The sequence below is a fragment of the Sminthopsis crassicaudata genome, chromosome 3 (assembly GCF_048593235.1).
Source record: "Sminthopsis crassicaudata isolate SCR6 chromosome 3, ASM4859323v1, whole genome shotgun sequence".
In the NCBI taxonomy this organism is placed as follows: domain Eukaryota; kingdom Metazoa; phylum Chordata; class Mammalia; order Dasyuromorphia; family Dasyuridae; genus Sminthopsis; species Sminthopsis crassicaudata.
The window spans coordinates 622,794,223-622,812,692 of NC_133619.1; the positions used below are offsets into that span (position 1 = coordinate 622,794,223).

General features: G+C 36.4%; 1 protein-coding gene across 6 annotated transcripts in view; it reads right to left on the reverse strand.

Moving 5' to 3' along the window:
- Window positions 1-112: 112 nt before the first annotated feature.
- The window catches only part of CA6 (carbonic anhydrase 6), a 43,385-nt gene continuing 25,027 nt past the window's right edge, over window positions 113-18,470 (reverse strand). For all 6 annotated transcript variants that reach the window (XM_074307751.1, XM_074307753.1, XM_074307754.1 and 3 more), the window contains 6 exons: window positions 15,350-15,445; window positions 11,190-11,259; window positions 8,026-8,183; window positions 2,732-2,852; window positions 1,151-1,251; window positions 113-692 (listed from right to left, as the gene is read on the reverse strand). In XM_074307751.1, the coding sequence (XP_074163852.1) occupies window positions 1,163-1,251; window positions 2,732-2,852; window positions 8,026-8,183; window positions 11,190-11,259; window positions 15,350-15,445 (534 nt within the window). In that variant the 3' untranslated portion in view covers window positions 113-692; window positions 1,151-1,162. The remainder of the gene's footprint in view (window positions 693-1,150; window positions 1,252-2,731; window positions 2,853-8,025; window positions 8,184-11,189; window positions 11,260-15,349; window positions 15,446-18,470) is intronic.

Below are 18,470 nucleotides of genomic sequence, written 5' to 3' on the forward strand. Positions count from 1 at the left end.
ATTCCCACTCTCTCCTTTTTTTCCCTTCCTTTCATCTCTCTGCTGTTTTGTCCCTGAGTATATCTCAAGAAGTAAGATATTTGAGAAAAAGGAAAAAAATATAAAAGGACAATTTTTAAGCATCAAATAATTTTATTATTATCTCAATACATAAAAGAAGCACAGATTAGTTGAGAGTTGATATTAGCAAAAGAAAACTGATATTCATAAAGTGATTGATTTCAATTTAATTCATCAGTTATATCTCTATTAAATCCCTACAGGCATAATTTAATTCTATCATCTGCTCATTTCAGCAATAGTAGTTCTACTGAGTTATCTAGGAAATATGCAAAATTAGTAATCCAAGAAGGAGTTTTATATAGATAAGAAACTGAGTAAAGAATCAGAGCAAGCAATGCTTTTATGGTGAAGGAAATGATGGACTGGCATCTAAGCTGATGGCTAATGACGGTTGTCTTCAATGCATCTTTTTACTTCTGATAAGGATTGTCTCTATTGTGCCATATTTAAACTGTAGAGTAGTATTTTGGGTGGCTTTTTTTTTTCTTCTTTGATTTTTGTTTGCTTGCTTTTGATTTGTGGTTTGTTTTTTTTTTTGTTGTTGTTGTTGTTTGTTTTGTTTTTTGTTGTTGTTGTTTATTTGGAGGCTTTTTTCTTTAGAAAAACACCATTGGTACCTTCAGAATAGTCTAGAAAAAGAGTAATCATTTATCAGGGGAATTTCAACATACTGAGGAGCTTTCTTGGCAGAGACAGAATTTCCCTCCCCCAGAAAATGATCCTAATCACATTAAAGGTGACATAAGGCTTTAAAGACAGGGCCAGGTCAGAGGATGGAGGTAGTATAACCCCAAAGGACTTTGGTAAACCAGTAGGAAAGAGTGGGAGGATGGCTGCAAACCATGATTCTCCCAATAGCAAGGTCAGTAGAAGGACTCATTTACCTACTTCACCCCTTACTCATTAACTCCAAACACAGGTTCCAATTCCTCCCTGCTCCTGTCCTTTCCCCTTCTGTCCCCCTGGGCAATTATAACTTAACTCCCACCCAGAAACATTGACTGTCACTTCCACTGGCACCTTTGGGGACACCCCATCACACAAGCCATACCCACACCCTACCCTTCCCCTCAACCCTGACACTCACCCAAAATCACCTCTAGGATCTTTCCTCTGAGCTGGTTCTATGACTTTTAAATTGCTGCTTGGAATGTGACTTGGACCATGAGCAGCGAACCAATTGACTTCCTTTTCAGCAGTATAAGTATGTTGAAGAGAAAAAACAGGTCGATGTACATGTAATCTGCATCACAGATCTCATTAACATGATGTTTTCCCCTTTTCACCAAATCCTCCCATCTTCTAAATTCCTCTATTACTGTCCAGGGCAGCATTATTTTCTCAAGTACCCTGACTTATAACCTTGACATCATCCTCAACTCCTCATCTACCCCACAAATACTCTCCAATGCCAATACTGTCTTTTTTTTTCCTTTCATAACCCTCATACACACTCTTTATCACCATTCAGAGCTTCCACCTTACTTCCAATCTCAGTACTTCTTGCCTTAGACTACTAAAATATCCTATTTAATCTCCCTGTCTCAGCTCTACTTTTTAAATCCCTTTTCCATTCAGCTGTCAAGGTCATTTTCCTGAGAGATCTGACATGTCATTATCTGACTCAATAAACAATAGTGAGTTCCTTAAAGTTCCAGGACAAAAGCTTGTTTCATCTGTGTCTTTTTCTTTATAATTTCTATTTCTCTAAATTGTATGTTTATAATTATTAGCACACATGTATATAACTTGCAAATAAGGATTTCTATATTGGGGATGCACTCTCAAAATTTTTTGATGATGGGAAGAACAACCAAAAAAGTTTAAAATCTCAGCTAAATCTGATCTTCTTCAAGAAGCATTTACTAATCCCCTTTAATTTTCTGTCCACCAATCTCCAATTTGTCTTGTCTACAGCCTTTTTGTATATGGTTCTTTGCATATTGTCCTCCCCATTAGGCTGTGAAATCCTTGAGAGCAGGGACTATCTTTACTTTTCTTTGTATCCCCATCACTTTGCACAAAGTCTGACAAATTGCAGGAGGTTAATAAATATTGATTGGAAATCAGTCAGGAAGATGAGTTCAAGTATCATCTGAGATATTACTTTTTTGATCCTGGGAAACAACCTCAGTCTTAATTTTTTTCATCTGTAAAATCAGGATAATAATAGTACCTACATCATAGGGTTTTTACTAGAATCAAATGAGATAATTTATTTAAGATATTTGGAAAATCTTAAAGTACAAGACAAATGCTAGCTATGATCATAATTATTGTTACTATTAATAATTGTTATTAATTATAAATTATTTTAGTGCTCCTGCAAAATAATAATAGTATTGCTATTCCTATTTAATTTATTAATTTATATTGATTATTTTAATTTATTATTAGATTTTAGGAAGCTATGAAAGCTTTTTCTATATCCTCATTTCAGGATTATATAGGGTGCCAGAGTCCTTCCCACATTATGCTAATTTCATTAGACCTATTCATTATGTCTAAACCTGGGGATCAAGAACAGCCGGGATCTGAAAATGAGACCTCTTGCACTGTCAGTGTGATCAGCTGTAGCCACTACTCTAATATACCTAATGACCAATAAATTCCAAGGGAAAAAATTCCATCCCCAAGGACTGACCCAGAAGCTCCAGCTCTCACTGACCTTCAGCTTCTTCAGGTGGAAAACTGGACTGCACTATTCTTTCGTTGAGAGGCTGAACATGCCGAAAGTTGTTTTGAAGTGAATGAGAAAAATTATCTTTGAGTGAAAATAGTTTATACAGCTGTAGAGTAAACATAAGAGACATTTGTTATTCAGGGAAAGTGAAGATTATGGGACTTAGCTTCCAGGCTGGAATTGGGGACTTGTTACTGACCTAGTCATGAGATTGTTAACAACCTAGGAGAAATGAATCCTTATATCTTTAATATAGGCTATTTCTGGGGAGGGCGTTTAATTAAATTAATTTTTTCCCAATTATCAAACATTTATTTTTCTCTCCTACTCCCATTCACTGGAAAAAATAAAATAAAATAAAACCATTGTTTAAAAAAATTAGGCATAATCAAGAAAAATAAATTTGGGGTAGCTAGATGGTACACCAGTAGAATTCCAGTCCTGGAGACAGAAGGACCTGAGTTCAAATCCAGCCTCAGACACTTAACATTTACTATAACTGTGTGACTGGGTAAGTCACTTAACCCTAATTGCCTCGCCAAAAAAAAAAAAAAAAAAAAAAAATCTAGAGTAGAATTTATTAGAAAAAAAAAGTACATCTGGTAATCACAGATTTAAACAAAGTCAAACTTAAAGATTTAATCAAGAGAGAAATCTATACTATATGTCAGCCAAGTAATATTATTTTAGATGCATGTTTACGTATGGATAAGTAAATATATATATATATATATACATGTCTGAGTATATGTGTATATATATATATATGCATATAATCCTATATATGTATTTTATAGATTTATGTATATGTGTGCAGGTCTATGGTTGGGTGTGAATGTATATGTATGTGTATAAATATGGGGATGTATACATGTGAGCATGCATATATTTATATATGTATATATAAATATGTCTGCTTGGGGGAGGTGAGGAGGATGAAAGGAGAAAAAGTATTAAGTAAAAAAAAATACACAGCAGAGAACAAAAGAACAATCTACAAGGAAACAAAGAAAAGATGTACACTTACAATTTCTTCTACTTTTATATATCTTTTTTTGAAATGAAAATTTATTGTTGTATAATTTGAATCCTCCCTGATGGTATACTGGGCACATTACAATGTTCTGTTTTGCTTTGTTTTGTTTTTATTTTCCTTTTATGTCTTTCTTTTTTTTTATTTTTATTTTTAACAAAATAAATATAATTTTTTTTAAAGATCTTTAAATTTGGGGCCTGGAGGTCAGAATTTCCTGAATCACATTTGCTGATGCTAATGTTTGCTTTAGGTTCCAAAGGATTACCACAAAATCAATTCCCAAGAACAGAGTTTTAGAAATTTTACCCATCCACCCATTTACTTTGAGGGTCTGGGCTGAGCCATGTCACCATGATTCTTAATAGAGAAAAGAGTTTCAAAAACCAGATGATATACTTAAAGAACCCTAGAGAATGAACTAAAAAATTAGTTGAAACAATTAACAACTTTGACAAAATTGTAGGATATAAAATAAAATCTATAAGTGTACAGAGATTTCATGTATCAATGGTAAGAGGAATCAGCTTTCAGAAGATTTTGTACATTTTTTTTAGTGTTTTGACTGCAGAGTGGGATTTCTGCCTGCTCTGGTAATCAGGCCAGAGTTGGGTAAGCAGAAAATTGTTAGCACACCCTTTTTAGCCCCTTCCTCATACATGGAGGTGAGCAATTTGATCCTTAAAAGGCTACTTAGACCAGGGGGCTGCCGAATCCCACTGCTATGTCCAGTGACAAAAGGACCCTCTGGCCTGGGCTGCTAGTGACACACGGGCTGCTCTCTTGCTCATGTATCACTACAAGGCTTTGAAATAGGTAGAAATGGTAAAATAATTTGGCAATGTCTTTTGATTCGTGTATAAGTTGAATTTAAGTGAGGCAGAATTGCATCAGTCTTATTCTCTCTTCTAAAGTCACCACTGCAGCTAGTTGGTGCAATGGATAGAGCACCAGCCCTGAAGTCAGGAGGACCAGAATTCAAATCTAGTCTCAGACACTTAACACTTCCTAGCTATGTGACCCTGGGCAGGTCACTTAACCCCAAATGCCTCAGCAAAAAAAAAAAAAAATAATAATAATAATAATAATAATAAAAATTAAAAATAAAGTCACCACCGTCCAGTGGCAGGACAGAGTCAAGATGACTGGTAATGACTCAAGATGCATCAGATGACCTTTGTGTCTTTGATGTTTAACCAGGCTCTAAGTACTCCACAACACCTGCTTCACCTGCCTTCATGGCCGTTGGAACAATTATTCTCATCTCCAGGGAAGTCTATATATTCCTGAGGTGGAATCCTCAGGGTTTGAGATCCTTTGGTTACCCTCAACCTGGTTTAGCCCATCTGCCAAAATGGTTTATTGGGATATGTCCACTGTATGTGATACAGCTTCTTGGAGCCACAGGTGAGAGTTAGGTGGATCAGGTGGACACCAAAGGTAGAAAGCAGCCCTGTAAAAGGCTCAGCAGCCTTCACCCCGGAGGTAGTAGACTTCCCTGAACACATCTTAAACCCCACATAAATCATCAGCATTTCTACATGTTACCACCAAAAGACAGCAGGAAGAAATAGACAATCCCATCTAAAGTAAATCCCATTTAAAGTAACTGCATATTGTATAAAATACTTGAAAGTTTATCTAGAAAGACATACATAGGAACTATATAAACATAACATAGTTATAAAACTCTCTTCATACAAATAAAAGATAGATCTAAACAGTTAAAGAAGTATTCATTGCTCAAGGGCAATCTGAGTCAACATACTAACAATGACAATTCTACCTAATATAATTTACTTATTCAGTCTCATGACAGTCAAACTATCAAAGGAATTATTTTATGGAGCTGAAAAAACAATATAAAATTCATTTGAAGGTGAAAAAAAGGTCAAGAATATTCAGGGCATCAATTAAAAAAAAATAAGTAAAAGAAAGCGATCTGGCATACCAGATCTCAAGCTACAAATTAAAAGAGTAGTAATGACCAGAGGGCAGTTAGGTGGTGCAGTGGAATAGAGCACCAGCCCTGAAGTCACAAGGATCGAGTTCAAATCTGACCTCAAACACTTAAGGCTTCCTAGATGTGTGACCCTGGGCAAGTCACTTAAACCCAATTGCCTCAGCAAAGAAATGAAAATTTTAAAATAAATAAAAAAGTAGTAATTATCAAAATAATTTGATACTAGCTAAGAATAGCAACATTAATCAGTAGGATAGGTTAGGTATACAATATACAGAAGTAAATGGTCACATTAGCCTAATCGTTGATAAAAACAAAGATACAAAATTTTGGGACAAGAATTCAATATTTGACAAAAAAAAAAAAAACTGCTGGGAAAGCTGGAAAGCAATCTGGCCAAAAACTAGACATGACCAGTATTTCATACTATATGCCAAGATAAGCTTAAAATGGGGGCATGGTTTAGATATAAAGGGTAATATCACAAGAATATAAGGGGGGGGGCAGTTAGGTGGTGCAGTGGATAGAGCACCAACCCTGAATTCAAGAGGACCCAAGTTCAAATCTGGTCTCAGACACTTAACACTTCCTAGCTGTGTGACCTTGGGCAAGTCACTTAATCCCAGCCTCAGGGGGAAAAAAGAAAATAAGGAGAATGTAGAAAAAATTACTGTTACATCTATGGATATGGGAAGAGTTCATGACCAGATAAGAGGCGGTGGGGATCATGAAAGGTAAGATAGTTATTTTGGATTATATTAAATCAAAAAAGGTTTGCACAAGCAAAATCAATGCAACCAAAATTAGAAGGAAAACATGAAACCCAGAGAAAAATTTCCAGCAAGTTTCTCTGATAAAGATCTCATTTCTCAAATAAATAGGGTACCAATTTAAATTTATAAAAATAAGAGCTATTCTTCAATTAATAGATGGTGAAAAGATATAAACAGGCAGTTTTCAGAAGAAAAAAATCAAAATTATCAATAGAAATATGAAACAACTCTGAAGACAACCTCATGCTTTTTAGATTAACTAACATGATAGAAAAGGAAAATGACAAATCCTGGAAGGGATGTGGAAAAATAGGGACACTAATGTACCATGGGTAGAGTTGTAAACTAGCCCAACCATTCTGGAGAACAATTTTGAACTGTACCCAAAGGGCTACAAAAGTGTTCATTTTTTTAATCTAGCAATACTGTACTACATCTATCCTCTCTGTCCTCTACTTCTTTTCTTGAGGTGGCAAGTGATTTGATTTAGATTATGTATGTCCAATTAAGCAAAACATTCCATCCTAACCATACTACAAAAGAAAATGTATATTTAAAAAATAAACTAAAATAGGGGCAGCAAGGTGGTGCAGTGAATAGAGCACCAGCCCTGAAGTCAGGAGGACCTGAGTTCAAATCTGATCTCAGACATTTAACACTTCCTAGCTGTGTGACCCTGGACAAGTCACTTAACCCCAATTGCCCCAGCCAAAAAAACAGCCCCAAAATACTAGAGGAACAAAAGAAAGTATCCTCCAATGTGCATACAGACTTCAACAGTTCTTTCTTTGAAGTCAAATAGCACTTTTCATCATAAGTCTTTTAGATTCTTTTATATCAATGTATTGCTGAAAACAGCTAAGCCATTCAGTGGATCACTGTACAATGTTACTATTACTGTATATAATGTTTTCCTGGTTCTGCTCTTTTCATTTTGTATTAGTACATGTAAGTCTTCCCATGTTTTTGTTTTTTGAAAGTGTCCCGTTTGTCATTTCTTATTACACAATAGTATTCCATCAGAATCATTTACCATAACTTACTCAGCCATCCCAATTTATGAATATTCTTTAATTTCCAATTCTTTACCACTGTGAACTAAATAAATGATACTTTTGTATAAATTGGTCCTTTTTCCTTTTCCTTCATTGTCTTTAGAATAAGACTTAATAGTGGTGTTGCTGGGTTAAAGATTATGCACAGTTTTCTAGCCCTTCTCCATATATATACAGTGAGCTCCTTGTTGACAGTCAACAAACCATTATTACCACCAAGAACTCTGTCAAGGGTTGGCTAAGCTGGGACTGCTTTTGCCTTTCTTTGTATAACCAGCCTTGGCACAGTATTTGGTACATGATAGGTACTTAAAAAGTACTTTCTGATTGAGTGAATGAAATAAACATCACAAAGAATGAGAGGATAGAGTGGAATAAATGAATTCATTCCTTACACTCTCCAAAACCATCAGTGGAAGTTTGTTAAAGATAACAGCAAGGGAGCAAATGCTTACCTGTTCTGTAGAAATGAAGACATGTTCTGCCAAAACTGTCCAGATGACATTTTCAGTGCAGGGAGGAGTGGTCAGTGAGCCATAATATCGGTAGTATCTTTTGAGGTTGCAGGGCAACATATGCTGGACATCAATGAAGGTCAGAGTTACATTTTCCCCTATAAGAAAAACAGGAAATGAGATAAATTGAACCACTCAGTAGATCCGTGACAAGCACAGGTGGCTGGCCAATATGGCCCTGGGGTTGGGAAAACTACACAGAGGAGGTCTTGAGGCTGAACTGTAGCTTTGACTGCCCTTCCTTTGTGGTATAAAAACACTATCCCTGATCTGCTTTTTATTCTTCTAGTAAGTTAAATCGCTAAGTGCTCCTTGTCCCTTCAAAGATTATCACTGAAATATTGTAAGGAACCACTGTCACCTTCACATCCTATTCCCAACAAGGAGAATGGCCAAGTGCTTTGAGTTCTTTAGAACATCAGTTTTCAAATATAATTCAAATTAAGAAACAAATAAGCTGGAATAAATCCAAAGAAAGCTGCTCAGAATAGTGAAGGACATCCATTTTAGTAAGTTGGTCGATAAATATTTGTTAAATGCCCGGGGAAGCTAGGTGATGCAGGCCTGGAATTAGGAAGATCTGAGTTCAGACACTAACTAGTTTTGTGATCCTGGACAAGTCACTGTACCCTGTTTGCCTCAGTTTCCTCATCTGTTAAATGAATCAGAGAAGGAAATGGTAAACCATTCCTGTATCTTTGCCAAGAAAACCCCAAATAGGGTCACAAAGAGTTGAACATGACTAAAATGATCAAATAATAACAATAGCAATGTGCTAGGAATTTAAAAAAAAAAAAAGTCAGTCCCTGTCTTCAAGGAACTCACGTTCTGATGGGGAGACTACATGCAAACAACCATGTACCAACAAGTTATCTACAAAATAAACTGGCAACAACAGAGGGAAGGCTCTGGAATTAAGGGGAGTTAGGAAAAGTTCCCTGTAGAAGATGGGATTTTAGCTCAGACTCTAAGAAAGCAGAGGAAATCAAGAGGAGCAACTGAGGAAATTAGGGATATTTAGCCTAGAGAAGAGGCAACTTTGAGGGATAGAATAGCTATCATCAAAAATCGAAAAGATTGTAATATAGAAGCATAAATAAATCAGTCCTAGTGGATAGAGTGCCAATTCTGAAGTCAGGCAGAACTAAAATGATAAAATAAAGGCAGAGGGCAGCTAGGTGGTGCAGGGGATAGAGCACCAGTACTGAAGTCAGGAGGACCCTGAGTCCAAATCTGGCCTCAGACACTTAACATTTCCTAGCTGTGTGACCCTGGGCAAGTCACTTAACCCCAATTGCCTCAGCAAAAAAATAAAAAAATTAAAATAAAATAAAATAAAGGCAGGAAGATCTGAATTCAAATCCAGCCTCAGTTATTTGCTATGGATCCCTGTTGTTTCAGTTTCCTCATCTACAAAATGAATGGTAGAAGGAAATGGTAAACTCCTTTGCCAAGAAAACCCCAAAGGGAATCATGAAGAATTGGACATGATTGAAATGACTCAACAACTGTTTCCGAAGATATAACTAGGAGCAATGGTTGGCAGTAATAAATTCGCTTTATGACAAGAAAGGTTCAATGAATCAAAGAAAGAAAATAACTCTATTGGGCTGGCCTTAAGAATGAAGGGGACTCTAAGCCATGAATACCATATGTGATAAGTTCCAGGGTATCTGTTGATCTAGGTTTGAGTCCCAGAGAAATGTGGTAATCTGAGGAAATACTTCTTGGGAAAGGGGAAAATGTTGGCTGTGACTGTATACTATAAGCAATAAGGCTAAGATAGTGGTTCTGTTGTTGTTTTGAGGTACTAAAAGCTTTTTAAAATTTGTTTAGCTCAAAATGGATTCAATTCAATACAAAAAAAAAAAAAATGTAAATGGCCTACAATGTGCCAGACAGGTTGGAGCTACAAAGACCAAAAAAAAAAAAAAAAAAATTGTCCTGACCTCAAGGAACTTACATTCTACTAGAATTTTACCTCTCTGTTGGCTAGTCATTGTTGGCCAGAAAATGACAAAGATGCTGGAGAGTAAAGATGAATACCACTAATAAGAATATGACGAAAAGAAAGAATGAAGAAATAGACTGAGCAGATTTCATGTCAAGCAGTCTAAGACAATCATTAGAAGTCACCTAGGTCTGTATGAATATTATGGAATATTATTGTTCTGTAAGAAATGACTAGCAGGAAGATTTCAGAAAGACCTGGAGAGACTGACATGAACTGATGCTAAGTGAAATGAGTAGGACCAGGAGATTATTATATATTTCAACAACAATACTATATGATGATCAATTCTCATGGATGTGGCCCTTTCCAACAATGAGATGAACCAAATCAGTTCCAATAGAGCAGTAATGAACTGAACCAGCTACAGCCAGCAAAAGAACTCGGGGAAATGACTATGAACCACTACATAGAATTCCCAATCCCTCTATTTTTGTCCGCCTGCATTTTTTATTTCCTTCACAGGCTAATTGTACACTATTTCAAAGTCTGATTCTTTTTGTACAGCAAAATAACTGTTTAGACATGTATACATATATTGTATTTAATTTATACTTTAACATATTTAATATGTATTAGTCAATCTGCCATCTGGTGTGGGGGAGGAGGGGGAAAATTGGAACAAAAGGTTTGGCAATTGTCAATGCTGTAAAATTACCCATACCTATATCTGGTAAATAAAAACTATAATAATAATAAAAAAAAGAAGTCACCTAGGTCACTGTCATTTTATAGAGAAGGAAACCATGATCTGGAGAAATTAAATAATTTGCCCAGTCTCATATAGGTAGTAAATGAGGCAGGATTAGAATTCAAATACTCTTGACTCTAAACTTTGCATTTTTCCCCCTGTACAATATTTCTTTTTGTCTCCCATTAACTTCCAAACACAACTATTCACCATAATGAAAGTTTATGGCCAAATTCCTCCAAGGACTTCATAGGAAGAGGAAATATGCAAAATGGGTGGTACCCTCAAATAGGTCCTTATTTCCAAATTGTATTCTTTATGCCCTATTTCTTTTCTACTTTCCTTTGATGTATCCCTTAGGCTAATTTCTCTTCCCCTGAAGCTGAATTGATTTTAACTTACCTGGATTTTGGATCTTGTGCAAATTGGAAAAAAGATTCTCGTAATATATATTCTTATTATTTTTTTCAGCCTATAGGAAAAATGCAGAATAGTGAGAGAGTTCCGTGGCACTGCAGAATGGTAAAGAACAGGAAATATATGTCAAAGACACTTTTCCCTTCCTCCCTTCCCACTCCCCTCACCCCCTAGCCTCAGGCAATCAAACCTGCCCAGGGTAATGAAATCAGAGGTGTGAAAAATAAACAAATATTTTTAAAAGAGTTTACAATGTATGATTAATACAGAGAAGCATAAAAGAACTGAAGAAAAATGAAGCCAGCAGAACCAAGAAAACTATATCCAACATTGACTGCAACAATGTAAATACAGCAATGACTTAATAAAAAGTCAAAAGTAAATGTAACAAGATTATAAAGATCAAGCAGAATTCAAATTCAATATGAGAAAACTCCCCCAATCTAGATCTTTTTTAAAATTTTTTATTAATTTTATAATTATACAATTTTTGACAGTACATATGCATGAGTAATTTTTTTATAACATTATCCCTTGTATTTATTTTTTCAAATTTTCCCCTCCCTCCTCTAGATGACAGGTAATCCCATACATTTTACATGTGTTACAGTATAACCTAAATACAATATATGTGTGTAAATCCAATTTTCTTGTTGCATATTAAGAATTGGATTCCAAAGATACAAGTAACTTGGGTAGATAGACAGTAATGCTAATATTTTACATTCAATTCCCAGTGTTCCTTCTCTGGGTGCAGTTATTTCTGTCCATCATTGATCAGCTAGAAGTGAGTTGGATCTTCTTTATGTTGAAGATTTCCACTTCCATCAGAATACATCTTCATACAGCATTGTTGTTGAAATGTACAGCAATCTTCTGGTTCTACTCATTTCACTCAGCATCAGTTCATGCAAGTCTTTCCAAGCCTCTCTGAATTCCTCCTGCTGGTCATTTCTTACAGGGCAATAATATTCCATAACCTTCATATACCATAATTTACCCAACCATTCTCCAATTGATGGACATCCATTCATCTTCCAGTTTCCAGCCAATACGAAAAGAGCTGCTACAAACATTTTGGCACATACAGGTCCCTTTCCCTTCTTTAGTATTTCTTTGGGATATAAGCCCAGTAGTAGCACTGCTGGATCAAAGGGTATGCACAGTTTGATAACTTTTTGGCATAGTTCCAGCCAGTCTAGATCTTCTTGAAGGTGGAAGATCCATAATGCACAGCTTTGGGGGCTTTTTCAATGTACTGATTAGTTATGCTTTTTATCCCTCTGTGAAAAAGTTACTGTCTGTAATATTGAATAACTCTCTGGGTAGGGAAGTTGAATGAGATGAGGTGAGATCTTTCAAGACAGTTGTGAAAATAGAGTAAGGCTTCATCTACTTCAGAGTTTGAGTAGGCCTGAAGAACTCTAAACATCGAGTCAAGGGCATAATTGTGTTCCCCTCCCATGATATCATCTCCCTATTTCAGCCAAATATGGGCAACTATGTACTTATTGGTCAAGTTCAATTTCATGGGCAGATCTCACGTTTAGAATGTAAGACTCTCAGCCAATGAGGATGAGGGTCAGTGGTTGGAGGGGGTGTTTTGCAAGTCTGCTCGAAAGGTGGGATGCCCTTCTCGCGAGAATGTACAATAAACTTTGCTTTTCTCTAGAGCTCTCTCCAGCTTTTTTTATTAAATGGTGAGCCCTCACCATTTCCGTACCACACCAAGTGATATAAAAGAAACAAAATATGAACAAAAGCTTATTTTTTAAAAAAAGTTTTCACAAAGCACTTTCTAGCTACAAAATGATTCAAAGGCATTCTTTATACTGATCCTAACCTTTATCTCTGGGATATAAATCATTCAAGAAGGACATTGACTTTCTCAAAATTTTATGGTTTTTCTACACTCAGAGAGAGGACTGTGGGAACTGAATGTGAATCATAACATAGCATTTTCACTCCTTTCGTTGCTGCTTGCATTTTGTTTTCTTTCTCGTTTTTTTCATTTTTGATCTAATTTTTCTTGTGCAGCAAGATTATTATATAAATATGTATACATATATTGGATTTAACATATATTTGAACATGTTTAACATATATTGGATTACTTGCCATCTAGGAGAGGGGGTAGGGAGAAAAAGGAAAATTTGGAACACAAGGTTTTGTAAGAGTCAATGTTGAAAAATTATCCATGTATATGTTTTGAAAATAAAAAAGCTTTAATGAAATTTAAAAAAAAAAAAAAAAAAGATCTTATGGCTCTAAGTAGCCAAAGCAAGATATGAATTGGACCACAAGGTTCTGGCCACCTCTCCAGATTACCTCTCAGAGTGATGACTTGCATGGGGAAAGGGGTATTAAATGATCAAAGATTGCCTTCTACACTTCTTGCCCTAAGGAGAATAGCCATAAATGATTATTAAATGGCAATGATGTGACTTAGTCTTTTCCCTATCAGAAAGGATAATTCCCAGACTATCTAGGAAGGAATTCTTTATCAACCCCCATTGTCCATCCCCCAACCTCTGGGTATAATCAAACCTTTTGAGGCATTGATTAGCATATCTTTGGACCGGTCTGGGACCGGGTCAGCCAGGTGCATTCCATCTGGCTCCAGACCCTTCCTTCCCTCTGAGTTCCTGCCTAAGAAATAACTCCAAGGTTGAATTTCCCCTATAAAAAACCTGCTTATGATGAATATCTTTGCTAAATCATTTTCAGGTCCCTCCTCATGATGCCTTCCCTCTAATGACATCTTTCTCCTTACTCTGGCTAACTCTGGTTAGTCTAACTATATACTCTCCCAACTTTATTTCATATTTGCCACTCCTGGTACTTATTTTTGCTTCCTAATTTTGTCTGTGACCTGTTTCCCCTAAATAAATCTGCCTTTTACCAAAGAGAATGGCCCTTATAAATTTATCATATGTTTATTTCAAACTAGGTATTACTATCTCATCCTCATCAGTACTAAGATAGCTTGTTTTAAGCAATATTAAACTGGACAAATTCAGCTCTTTCTCCTAGAAGCAATAATGGGGCACCATAGTGCAGAAGAGTCCTGCGTCAGGGATCAGGAAGACCTGAATTCAAATTTGCACCAAAACCTTAAGGTTCTGGTACAAATTTGAATTCTGGCAAATCCCTTTATCTCTGTCTGCCTCAGTTTCTGAAAGACAAAAAAAAAAATCTGCCTCAAAGAATTATTATGAAGATCAAATGAGATAAGAAAATCTTTGTAAAGCATTTAGCACGGTGTCTTAATAATTGTTGTTCCCCCCCTCCCCCAATGATGGAGTTTGTTCTTATTTGCTCTTCTTGCTTCATCCCAGGGCCTTTAGTAGTGTCTTTGTGAGGAAACTGGGAACTGGAGAGATGTCACCAAGGTGTAAAAGAGACAGTAGCCCCAGGTCCAAGGTATTATAAGAGAACTCTGTTGCTGGCTACGAAGTGGTGGGGATTAAGTGGAAAGAAAATATGAGTGGTCATCAACGGTTTGAGGAAGCACCCAGTGTCACTTCCACAGCCCTCCACATGTATCATACATAGGACTAGAGATAATTAGGTAATGTAGTCCTAGAGCACTGGACCTATAAGCAGGAAATGAGTTCAAATGCAGCCTCAAGCATTTCCCACTTGTGATTCTGTGGGCAAGTCCCTTAGCTTCTGTCTGCCTGTTTTTTCCATTGTGAAATGGAGATAATTAACAACACCTGCCTCTCAAGGTTGTAGGAGTTTAATAAATGTTTATTCCACTTTTCCCCTTTATATATACTAGAACATGAGAAAATGGCCAATCTTTCTAACAAAGCTTTCATGTTTAACTTTAGACCATGTTGGAATCACCATCATTGTGTATAGGACTGGTTACTTTCTGTCCTTCAAACATGATTCAAAGCTGACCCCAAATTTCAATGGTTCACTGAAATAGATAATAAGGGGTGAGCTAGTGGTGTTAAGCAGGGAATGGGGAAAGAAATGACCCCAGAGCAGGGTCTAAAACTTCTGGGAACTATAAATTTAGTCCTATCTCAAAAAGAATGAACAGGGAAAGGGAAATAAAGAGCTCTTTCAGGTCCTAAGCTAGCCTGTCAAGCTCAATCAGCCATGGTAAAAAAAAATGAACAACTTCAGCTTACCGTAATGAGGATTGCAATCACAGCTAATCCATCAGGCTTGTCTTGGGCTTCTTCAAAGCTTTGATATTTCTCAGAATTGAAGTGTACAATGTGTAACTGTGGTGACAAAGTAAAGGTCAGGATGAAATTTGGATGTTCCTCTAAAAGAAAAAGCATAGATATCTGAAATAAAGCTTCTCTCATCTGAGTCCCAGAATCCCCTGCAAGACTTAAATGTAACAATCACTGGGTAGAGACCATGGAAGCCTTTTCCTAATATTCCCTGCCCCTCCCTGCCCAGGTAAAATGCTAATCCAATCCAAAATATTTAAAAACATTTAGAGAGTGTAGGTACAAAAATAAAACACAGCCAAAAGCAACTTCCAAGAATCAGACTTTGAGAGCTGTCCTTCCTGCCTTGAACAACTGTCTAATAAACTGATCACAGGCCTGAGTTGTCTCCGGTCAGGCTATGGGCTGCTTGAGTTCCCAGTGGCTATGCCCTCCACACTTTGGAGATCACTGTCCTGGGCAACCAAAGAACAGAAAGAAAATTATAATAATGGGTAATGAGCATTTAAAGCAAGAGTTCCCCAAATTTGAGGTATCGAGGACTCTTTGGAAGTCTGCTGATACCTATGTATACTTTCAGACTAATGTTTTCATTAAATTCATAAAATAAAATATGGAGGATTATAAAGAAAACCAATGATAAAAAAAATATGTTCACATATTCCAGGTTAAGAACTCCTGCTTTAAAAATCACTCAATCAATAAACATGTATTAAGTTCCCATTTAGTGCCAAGGAAAAGTCACATAGAACTGATGCTTCCTATAGTAATTAATACCTTTATAGAAAAATATGACAGTTTGGGTTTCATATTATTCAGTCACGTCTGACTCTTCATTGCTTTCTTGTCAAAGATATTGGGGTGTTTTGCCATTTCCTTCTCCGGTTCATTTTACAGATGAGGAAACTGAGGCAAACAGAGTGATGTGACTTGCCCAGGAACATACAGCTAATAAGTGTCTGAGATCAGATTTGATTCAGGGAAGATGAATTTTCTTGACTCTAGGCCTAGAACTCTTATCAACTTAATTTCCCATATTTGTCAGGAGGATCAATGAAATAAGGTATATAAAGCACGTTGCAAACTTTAAAATGTTATGGAAACGCTAGCTATTACTATCCTCTTTTCCCCACCTCTCCAGGCTATTTACATTTCATTCCCTTATGGGTAGTATAGAATTACCCACTCTTTCTTCCCATAATCTTTCTTTTTTATTCTATTTTAATTTATTTTCATTTCCAAATACTGTTTCTCCTTCACCTTCCCTATGCACTGAGAAAGCAATATAAAAACAAAACCCCATTAAAAATATGTATAGTCATGCAAAATAATTCCTGTAATAGCCATGTCTCCTTCCCTCCAAAAAAAGGGGAGGGAGGAAAGAAAAGAAGAAAGAAAGAAAGAAAGAAAAGAAAGAAAGAAGAAAGAAAGAAAAGAAAGAAAGAAAGAAAGAAAGAAAGAAAGAAAGAAAGAAAGAAAGAAAGAAAGAAAGAAAGAAAGAAAGAAAGAAAGAAAGAAAGAAAGAAAGAAGAAAGAAAGAAAGAAAGAAAGAAAGAAAGGAAAAAGAAAGAAGAAGGAAGGAAAGAAAGAAAGAAAGGAAGGAAGAAAGAAAGAAAGGAAAGGAAGAAAGAAAGAAAGAAAGGAAGAAAGAAAGAAAGAAAGAAAGAAGAGAAAGAAAGGAAAGAAAGAAAGAACGAAAGAAGAAGAAAGAAAGAAAGAAAGAAAGAAAGAAAGAAAGAGAAGAAAGAAAGAAAGAAAGATAAAGAAAGAAAGAAAGAAAGAAAGAAAGAAAGAAAGAAAGAAAGAAAGAAAGAAAGAAAGAAAGAAAGAAGGAAGAAGAAGGAAGGGGAGGGAGGGAGGGGAGGGAGGGAGGGAGGGAGGAGGAAGGAAAGGAAGAAAGAAAGGAAGGAAGAAAGAAAGAGGAGAAGAAAGAAAGAAAGAAAGAAAGAAAGAAAGAAAGAAAGAAAGAAAGAAAGAAAGAAAGAAGAAAGAAAGAAAGAAAGAAAGAAAGAAAGAAAGAAAGAAAGAAAGACAAGAGAAAAGAGGGAGGGAGGCAGGGAGGGAGGAAGGAAGGAAGGAAAGGAAGAAAGAAAGGAAAGAAGGAAGAAAGAAAGGAAGAAAGAAGAAAGAAAAGGAAAGAAGGAAGATAGAAAGAAGGAAGAAAGCATTCCTTGCTGCTCCTGTTCTTTCTAAGCCTTCTCTCTGGCACTATTGCTCAACTTCCTCTTTGACTTTCCCCAAATATTGATGGGGGCCTATCTAGGCCCTCTAATATGAAGTGTGTCAGCATGTAGTTTACAGCGGCTTCTTCTCTCTAATCACTGCCCCCTCATATTTGGCAGATTTCAACACATCCAACTGATGTCCCTTCAACATTCTGCCTTCCTAATGCTTAGAATCAGAGTTAAGGATTGAAGGGACCTTAAAGATCTCTGAATCCATGTCTCATTTTATAGATGAGTCACAGATAGGCCAAGAGATGTACTCAGGGAAACACAGCTACTACAAATCTAAAGTGGGATTCGAACTCACATCTTCCTGACTCTTCAACATTCATGACTTATTTCTTCATTTTTCATTAACTATCCACATTGATGATCACAACAAAAAACCTTGACAATCCAAACTGTACAATCTCCATGACATAGAATTCTTGAGTTTCCCTTTATTTTTTTCACCTCTCTCCCTTATTCCTTGTAAAATTATTTTTCAGCTTCATTGTGACTTCTAGTTCTTCCTCCCCCTTCCTGCTCTTCCAATCTCTCATCCCCTCTTACCTCATTTTTCTTCTGCTCTCTTAACTTCATGGTGGTCATCTTGATTGGGCTCTGTCCTCTATCTTTGAGCCCCTTGATTGGGCTCTCTCCTCTATCTTTGAGCCCCCTTGACCCTTTGTCCTACTGATACATGAGCCTTGACATACCCCAATCCAGTCTTAACCACAAACCACCTTCTCTATTATTTTGTTATTGCCAAATGTGACTAGAGTAAGTCCACAATAGCAAGTTGGCTGGCTCCCCAGAAATCTTTATCCAGTCTCCACAGGGTCATGATTTATGTATAGGAGTCC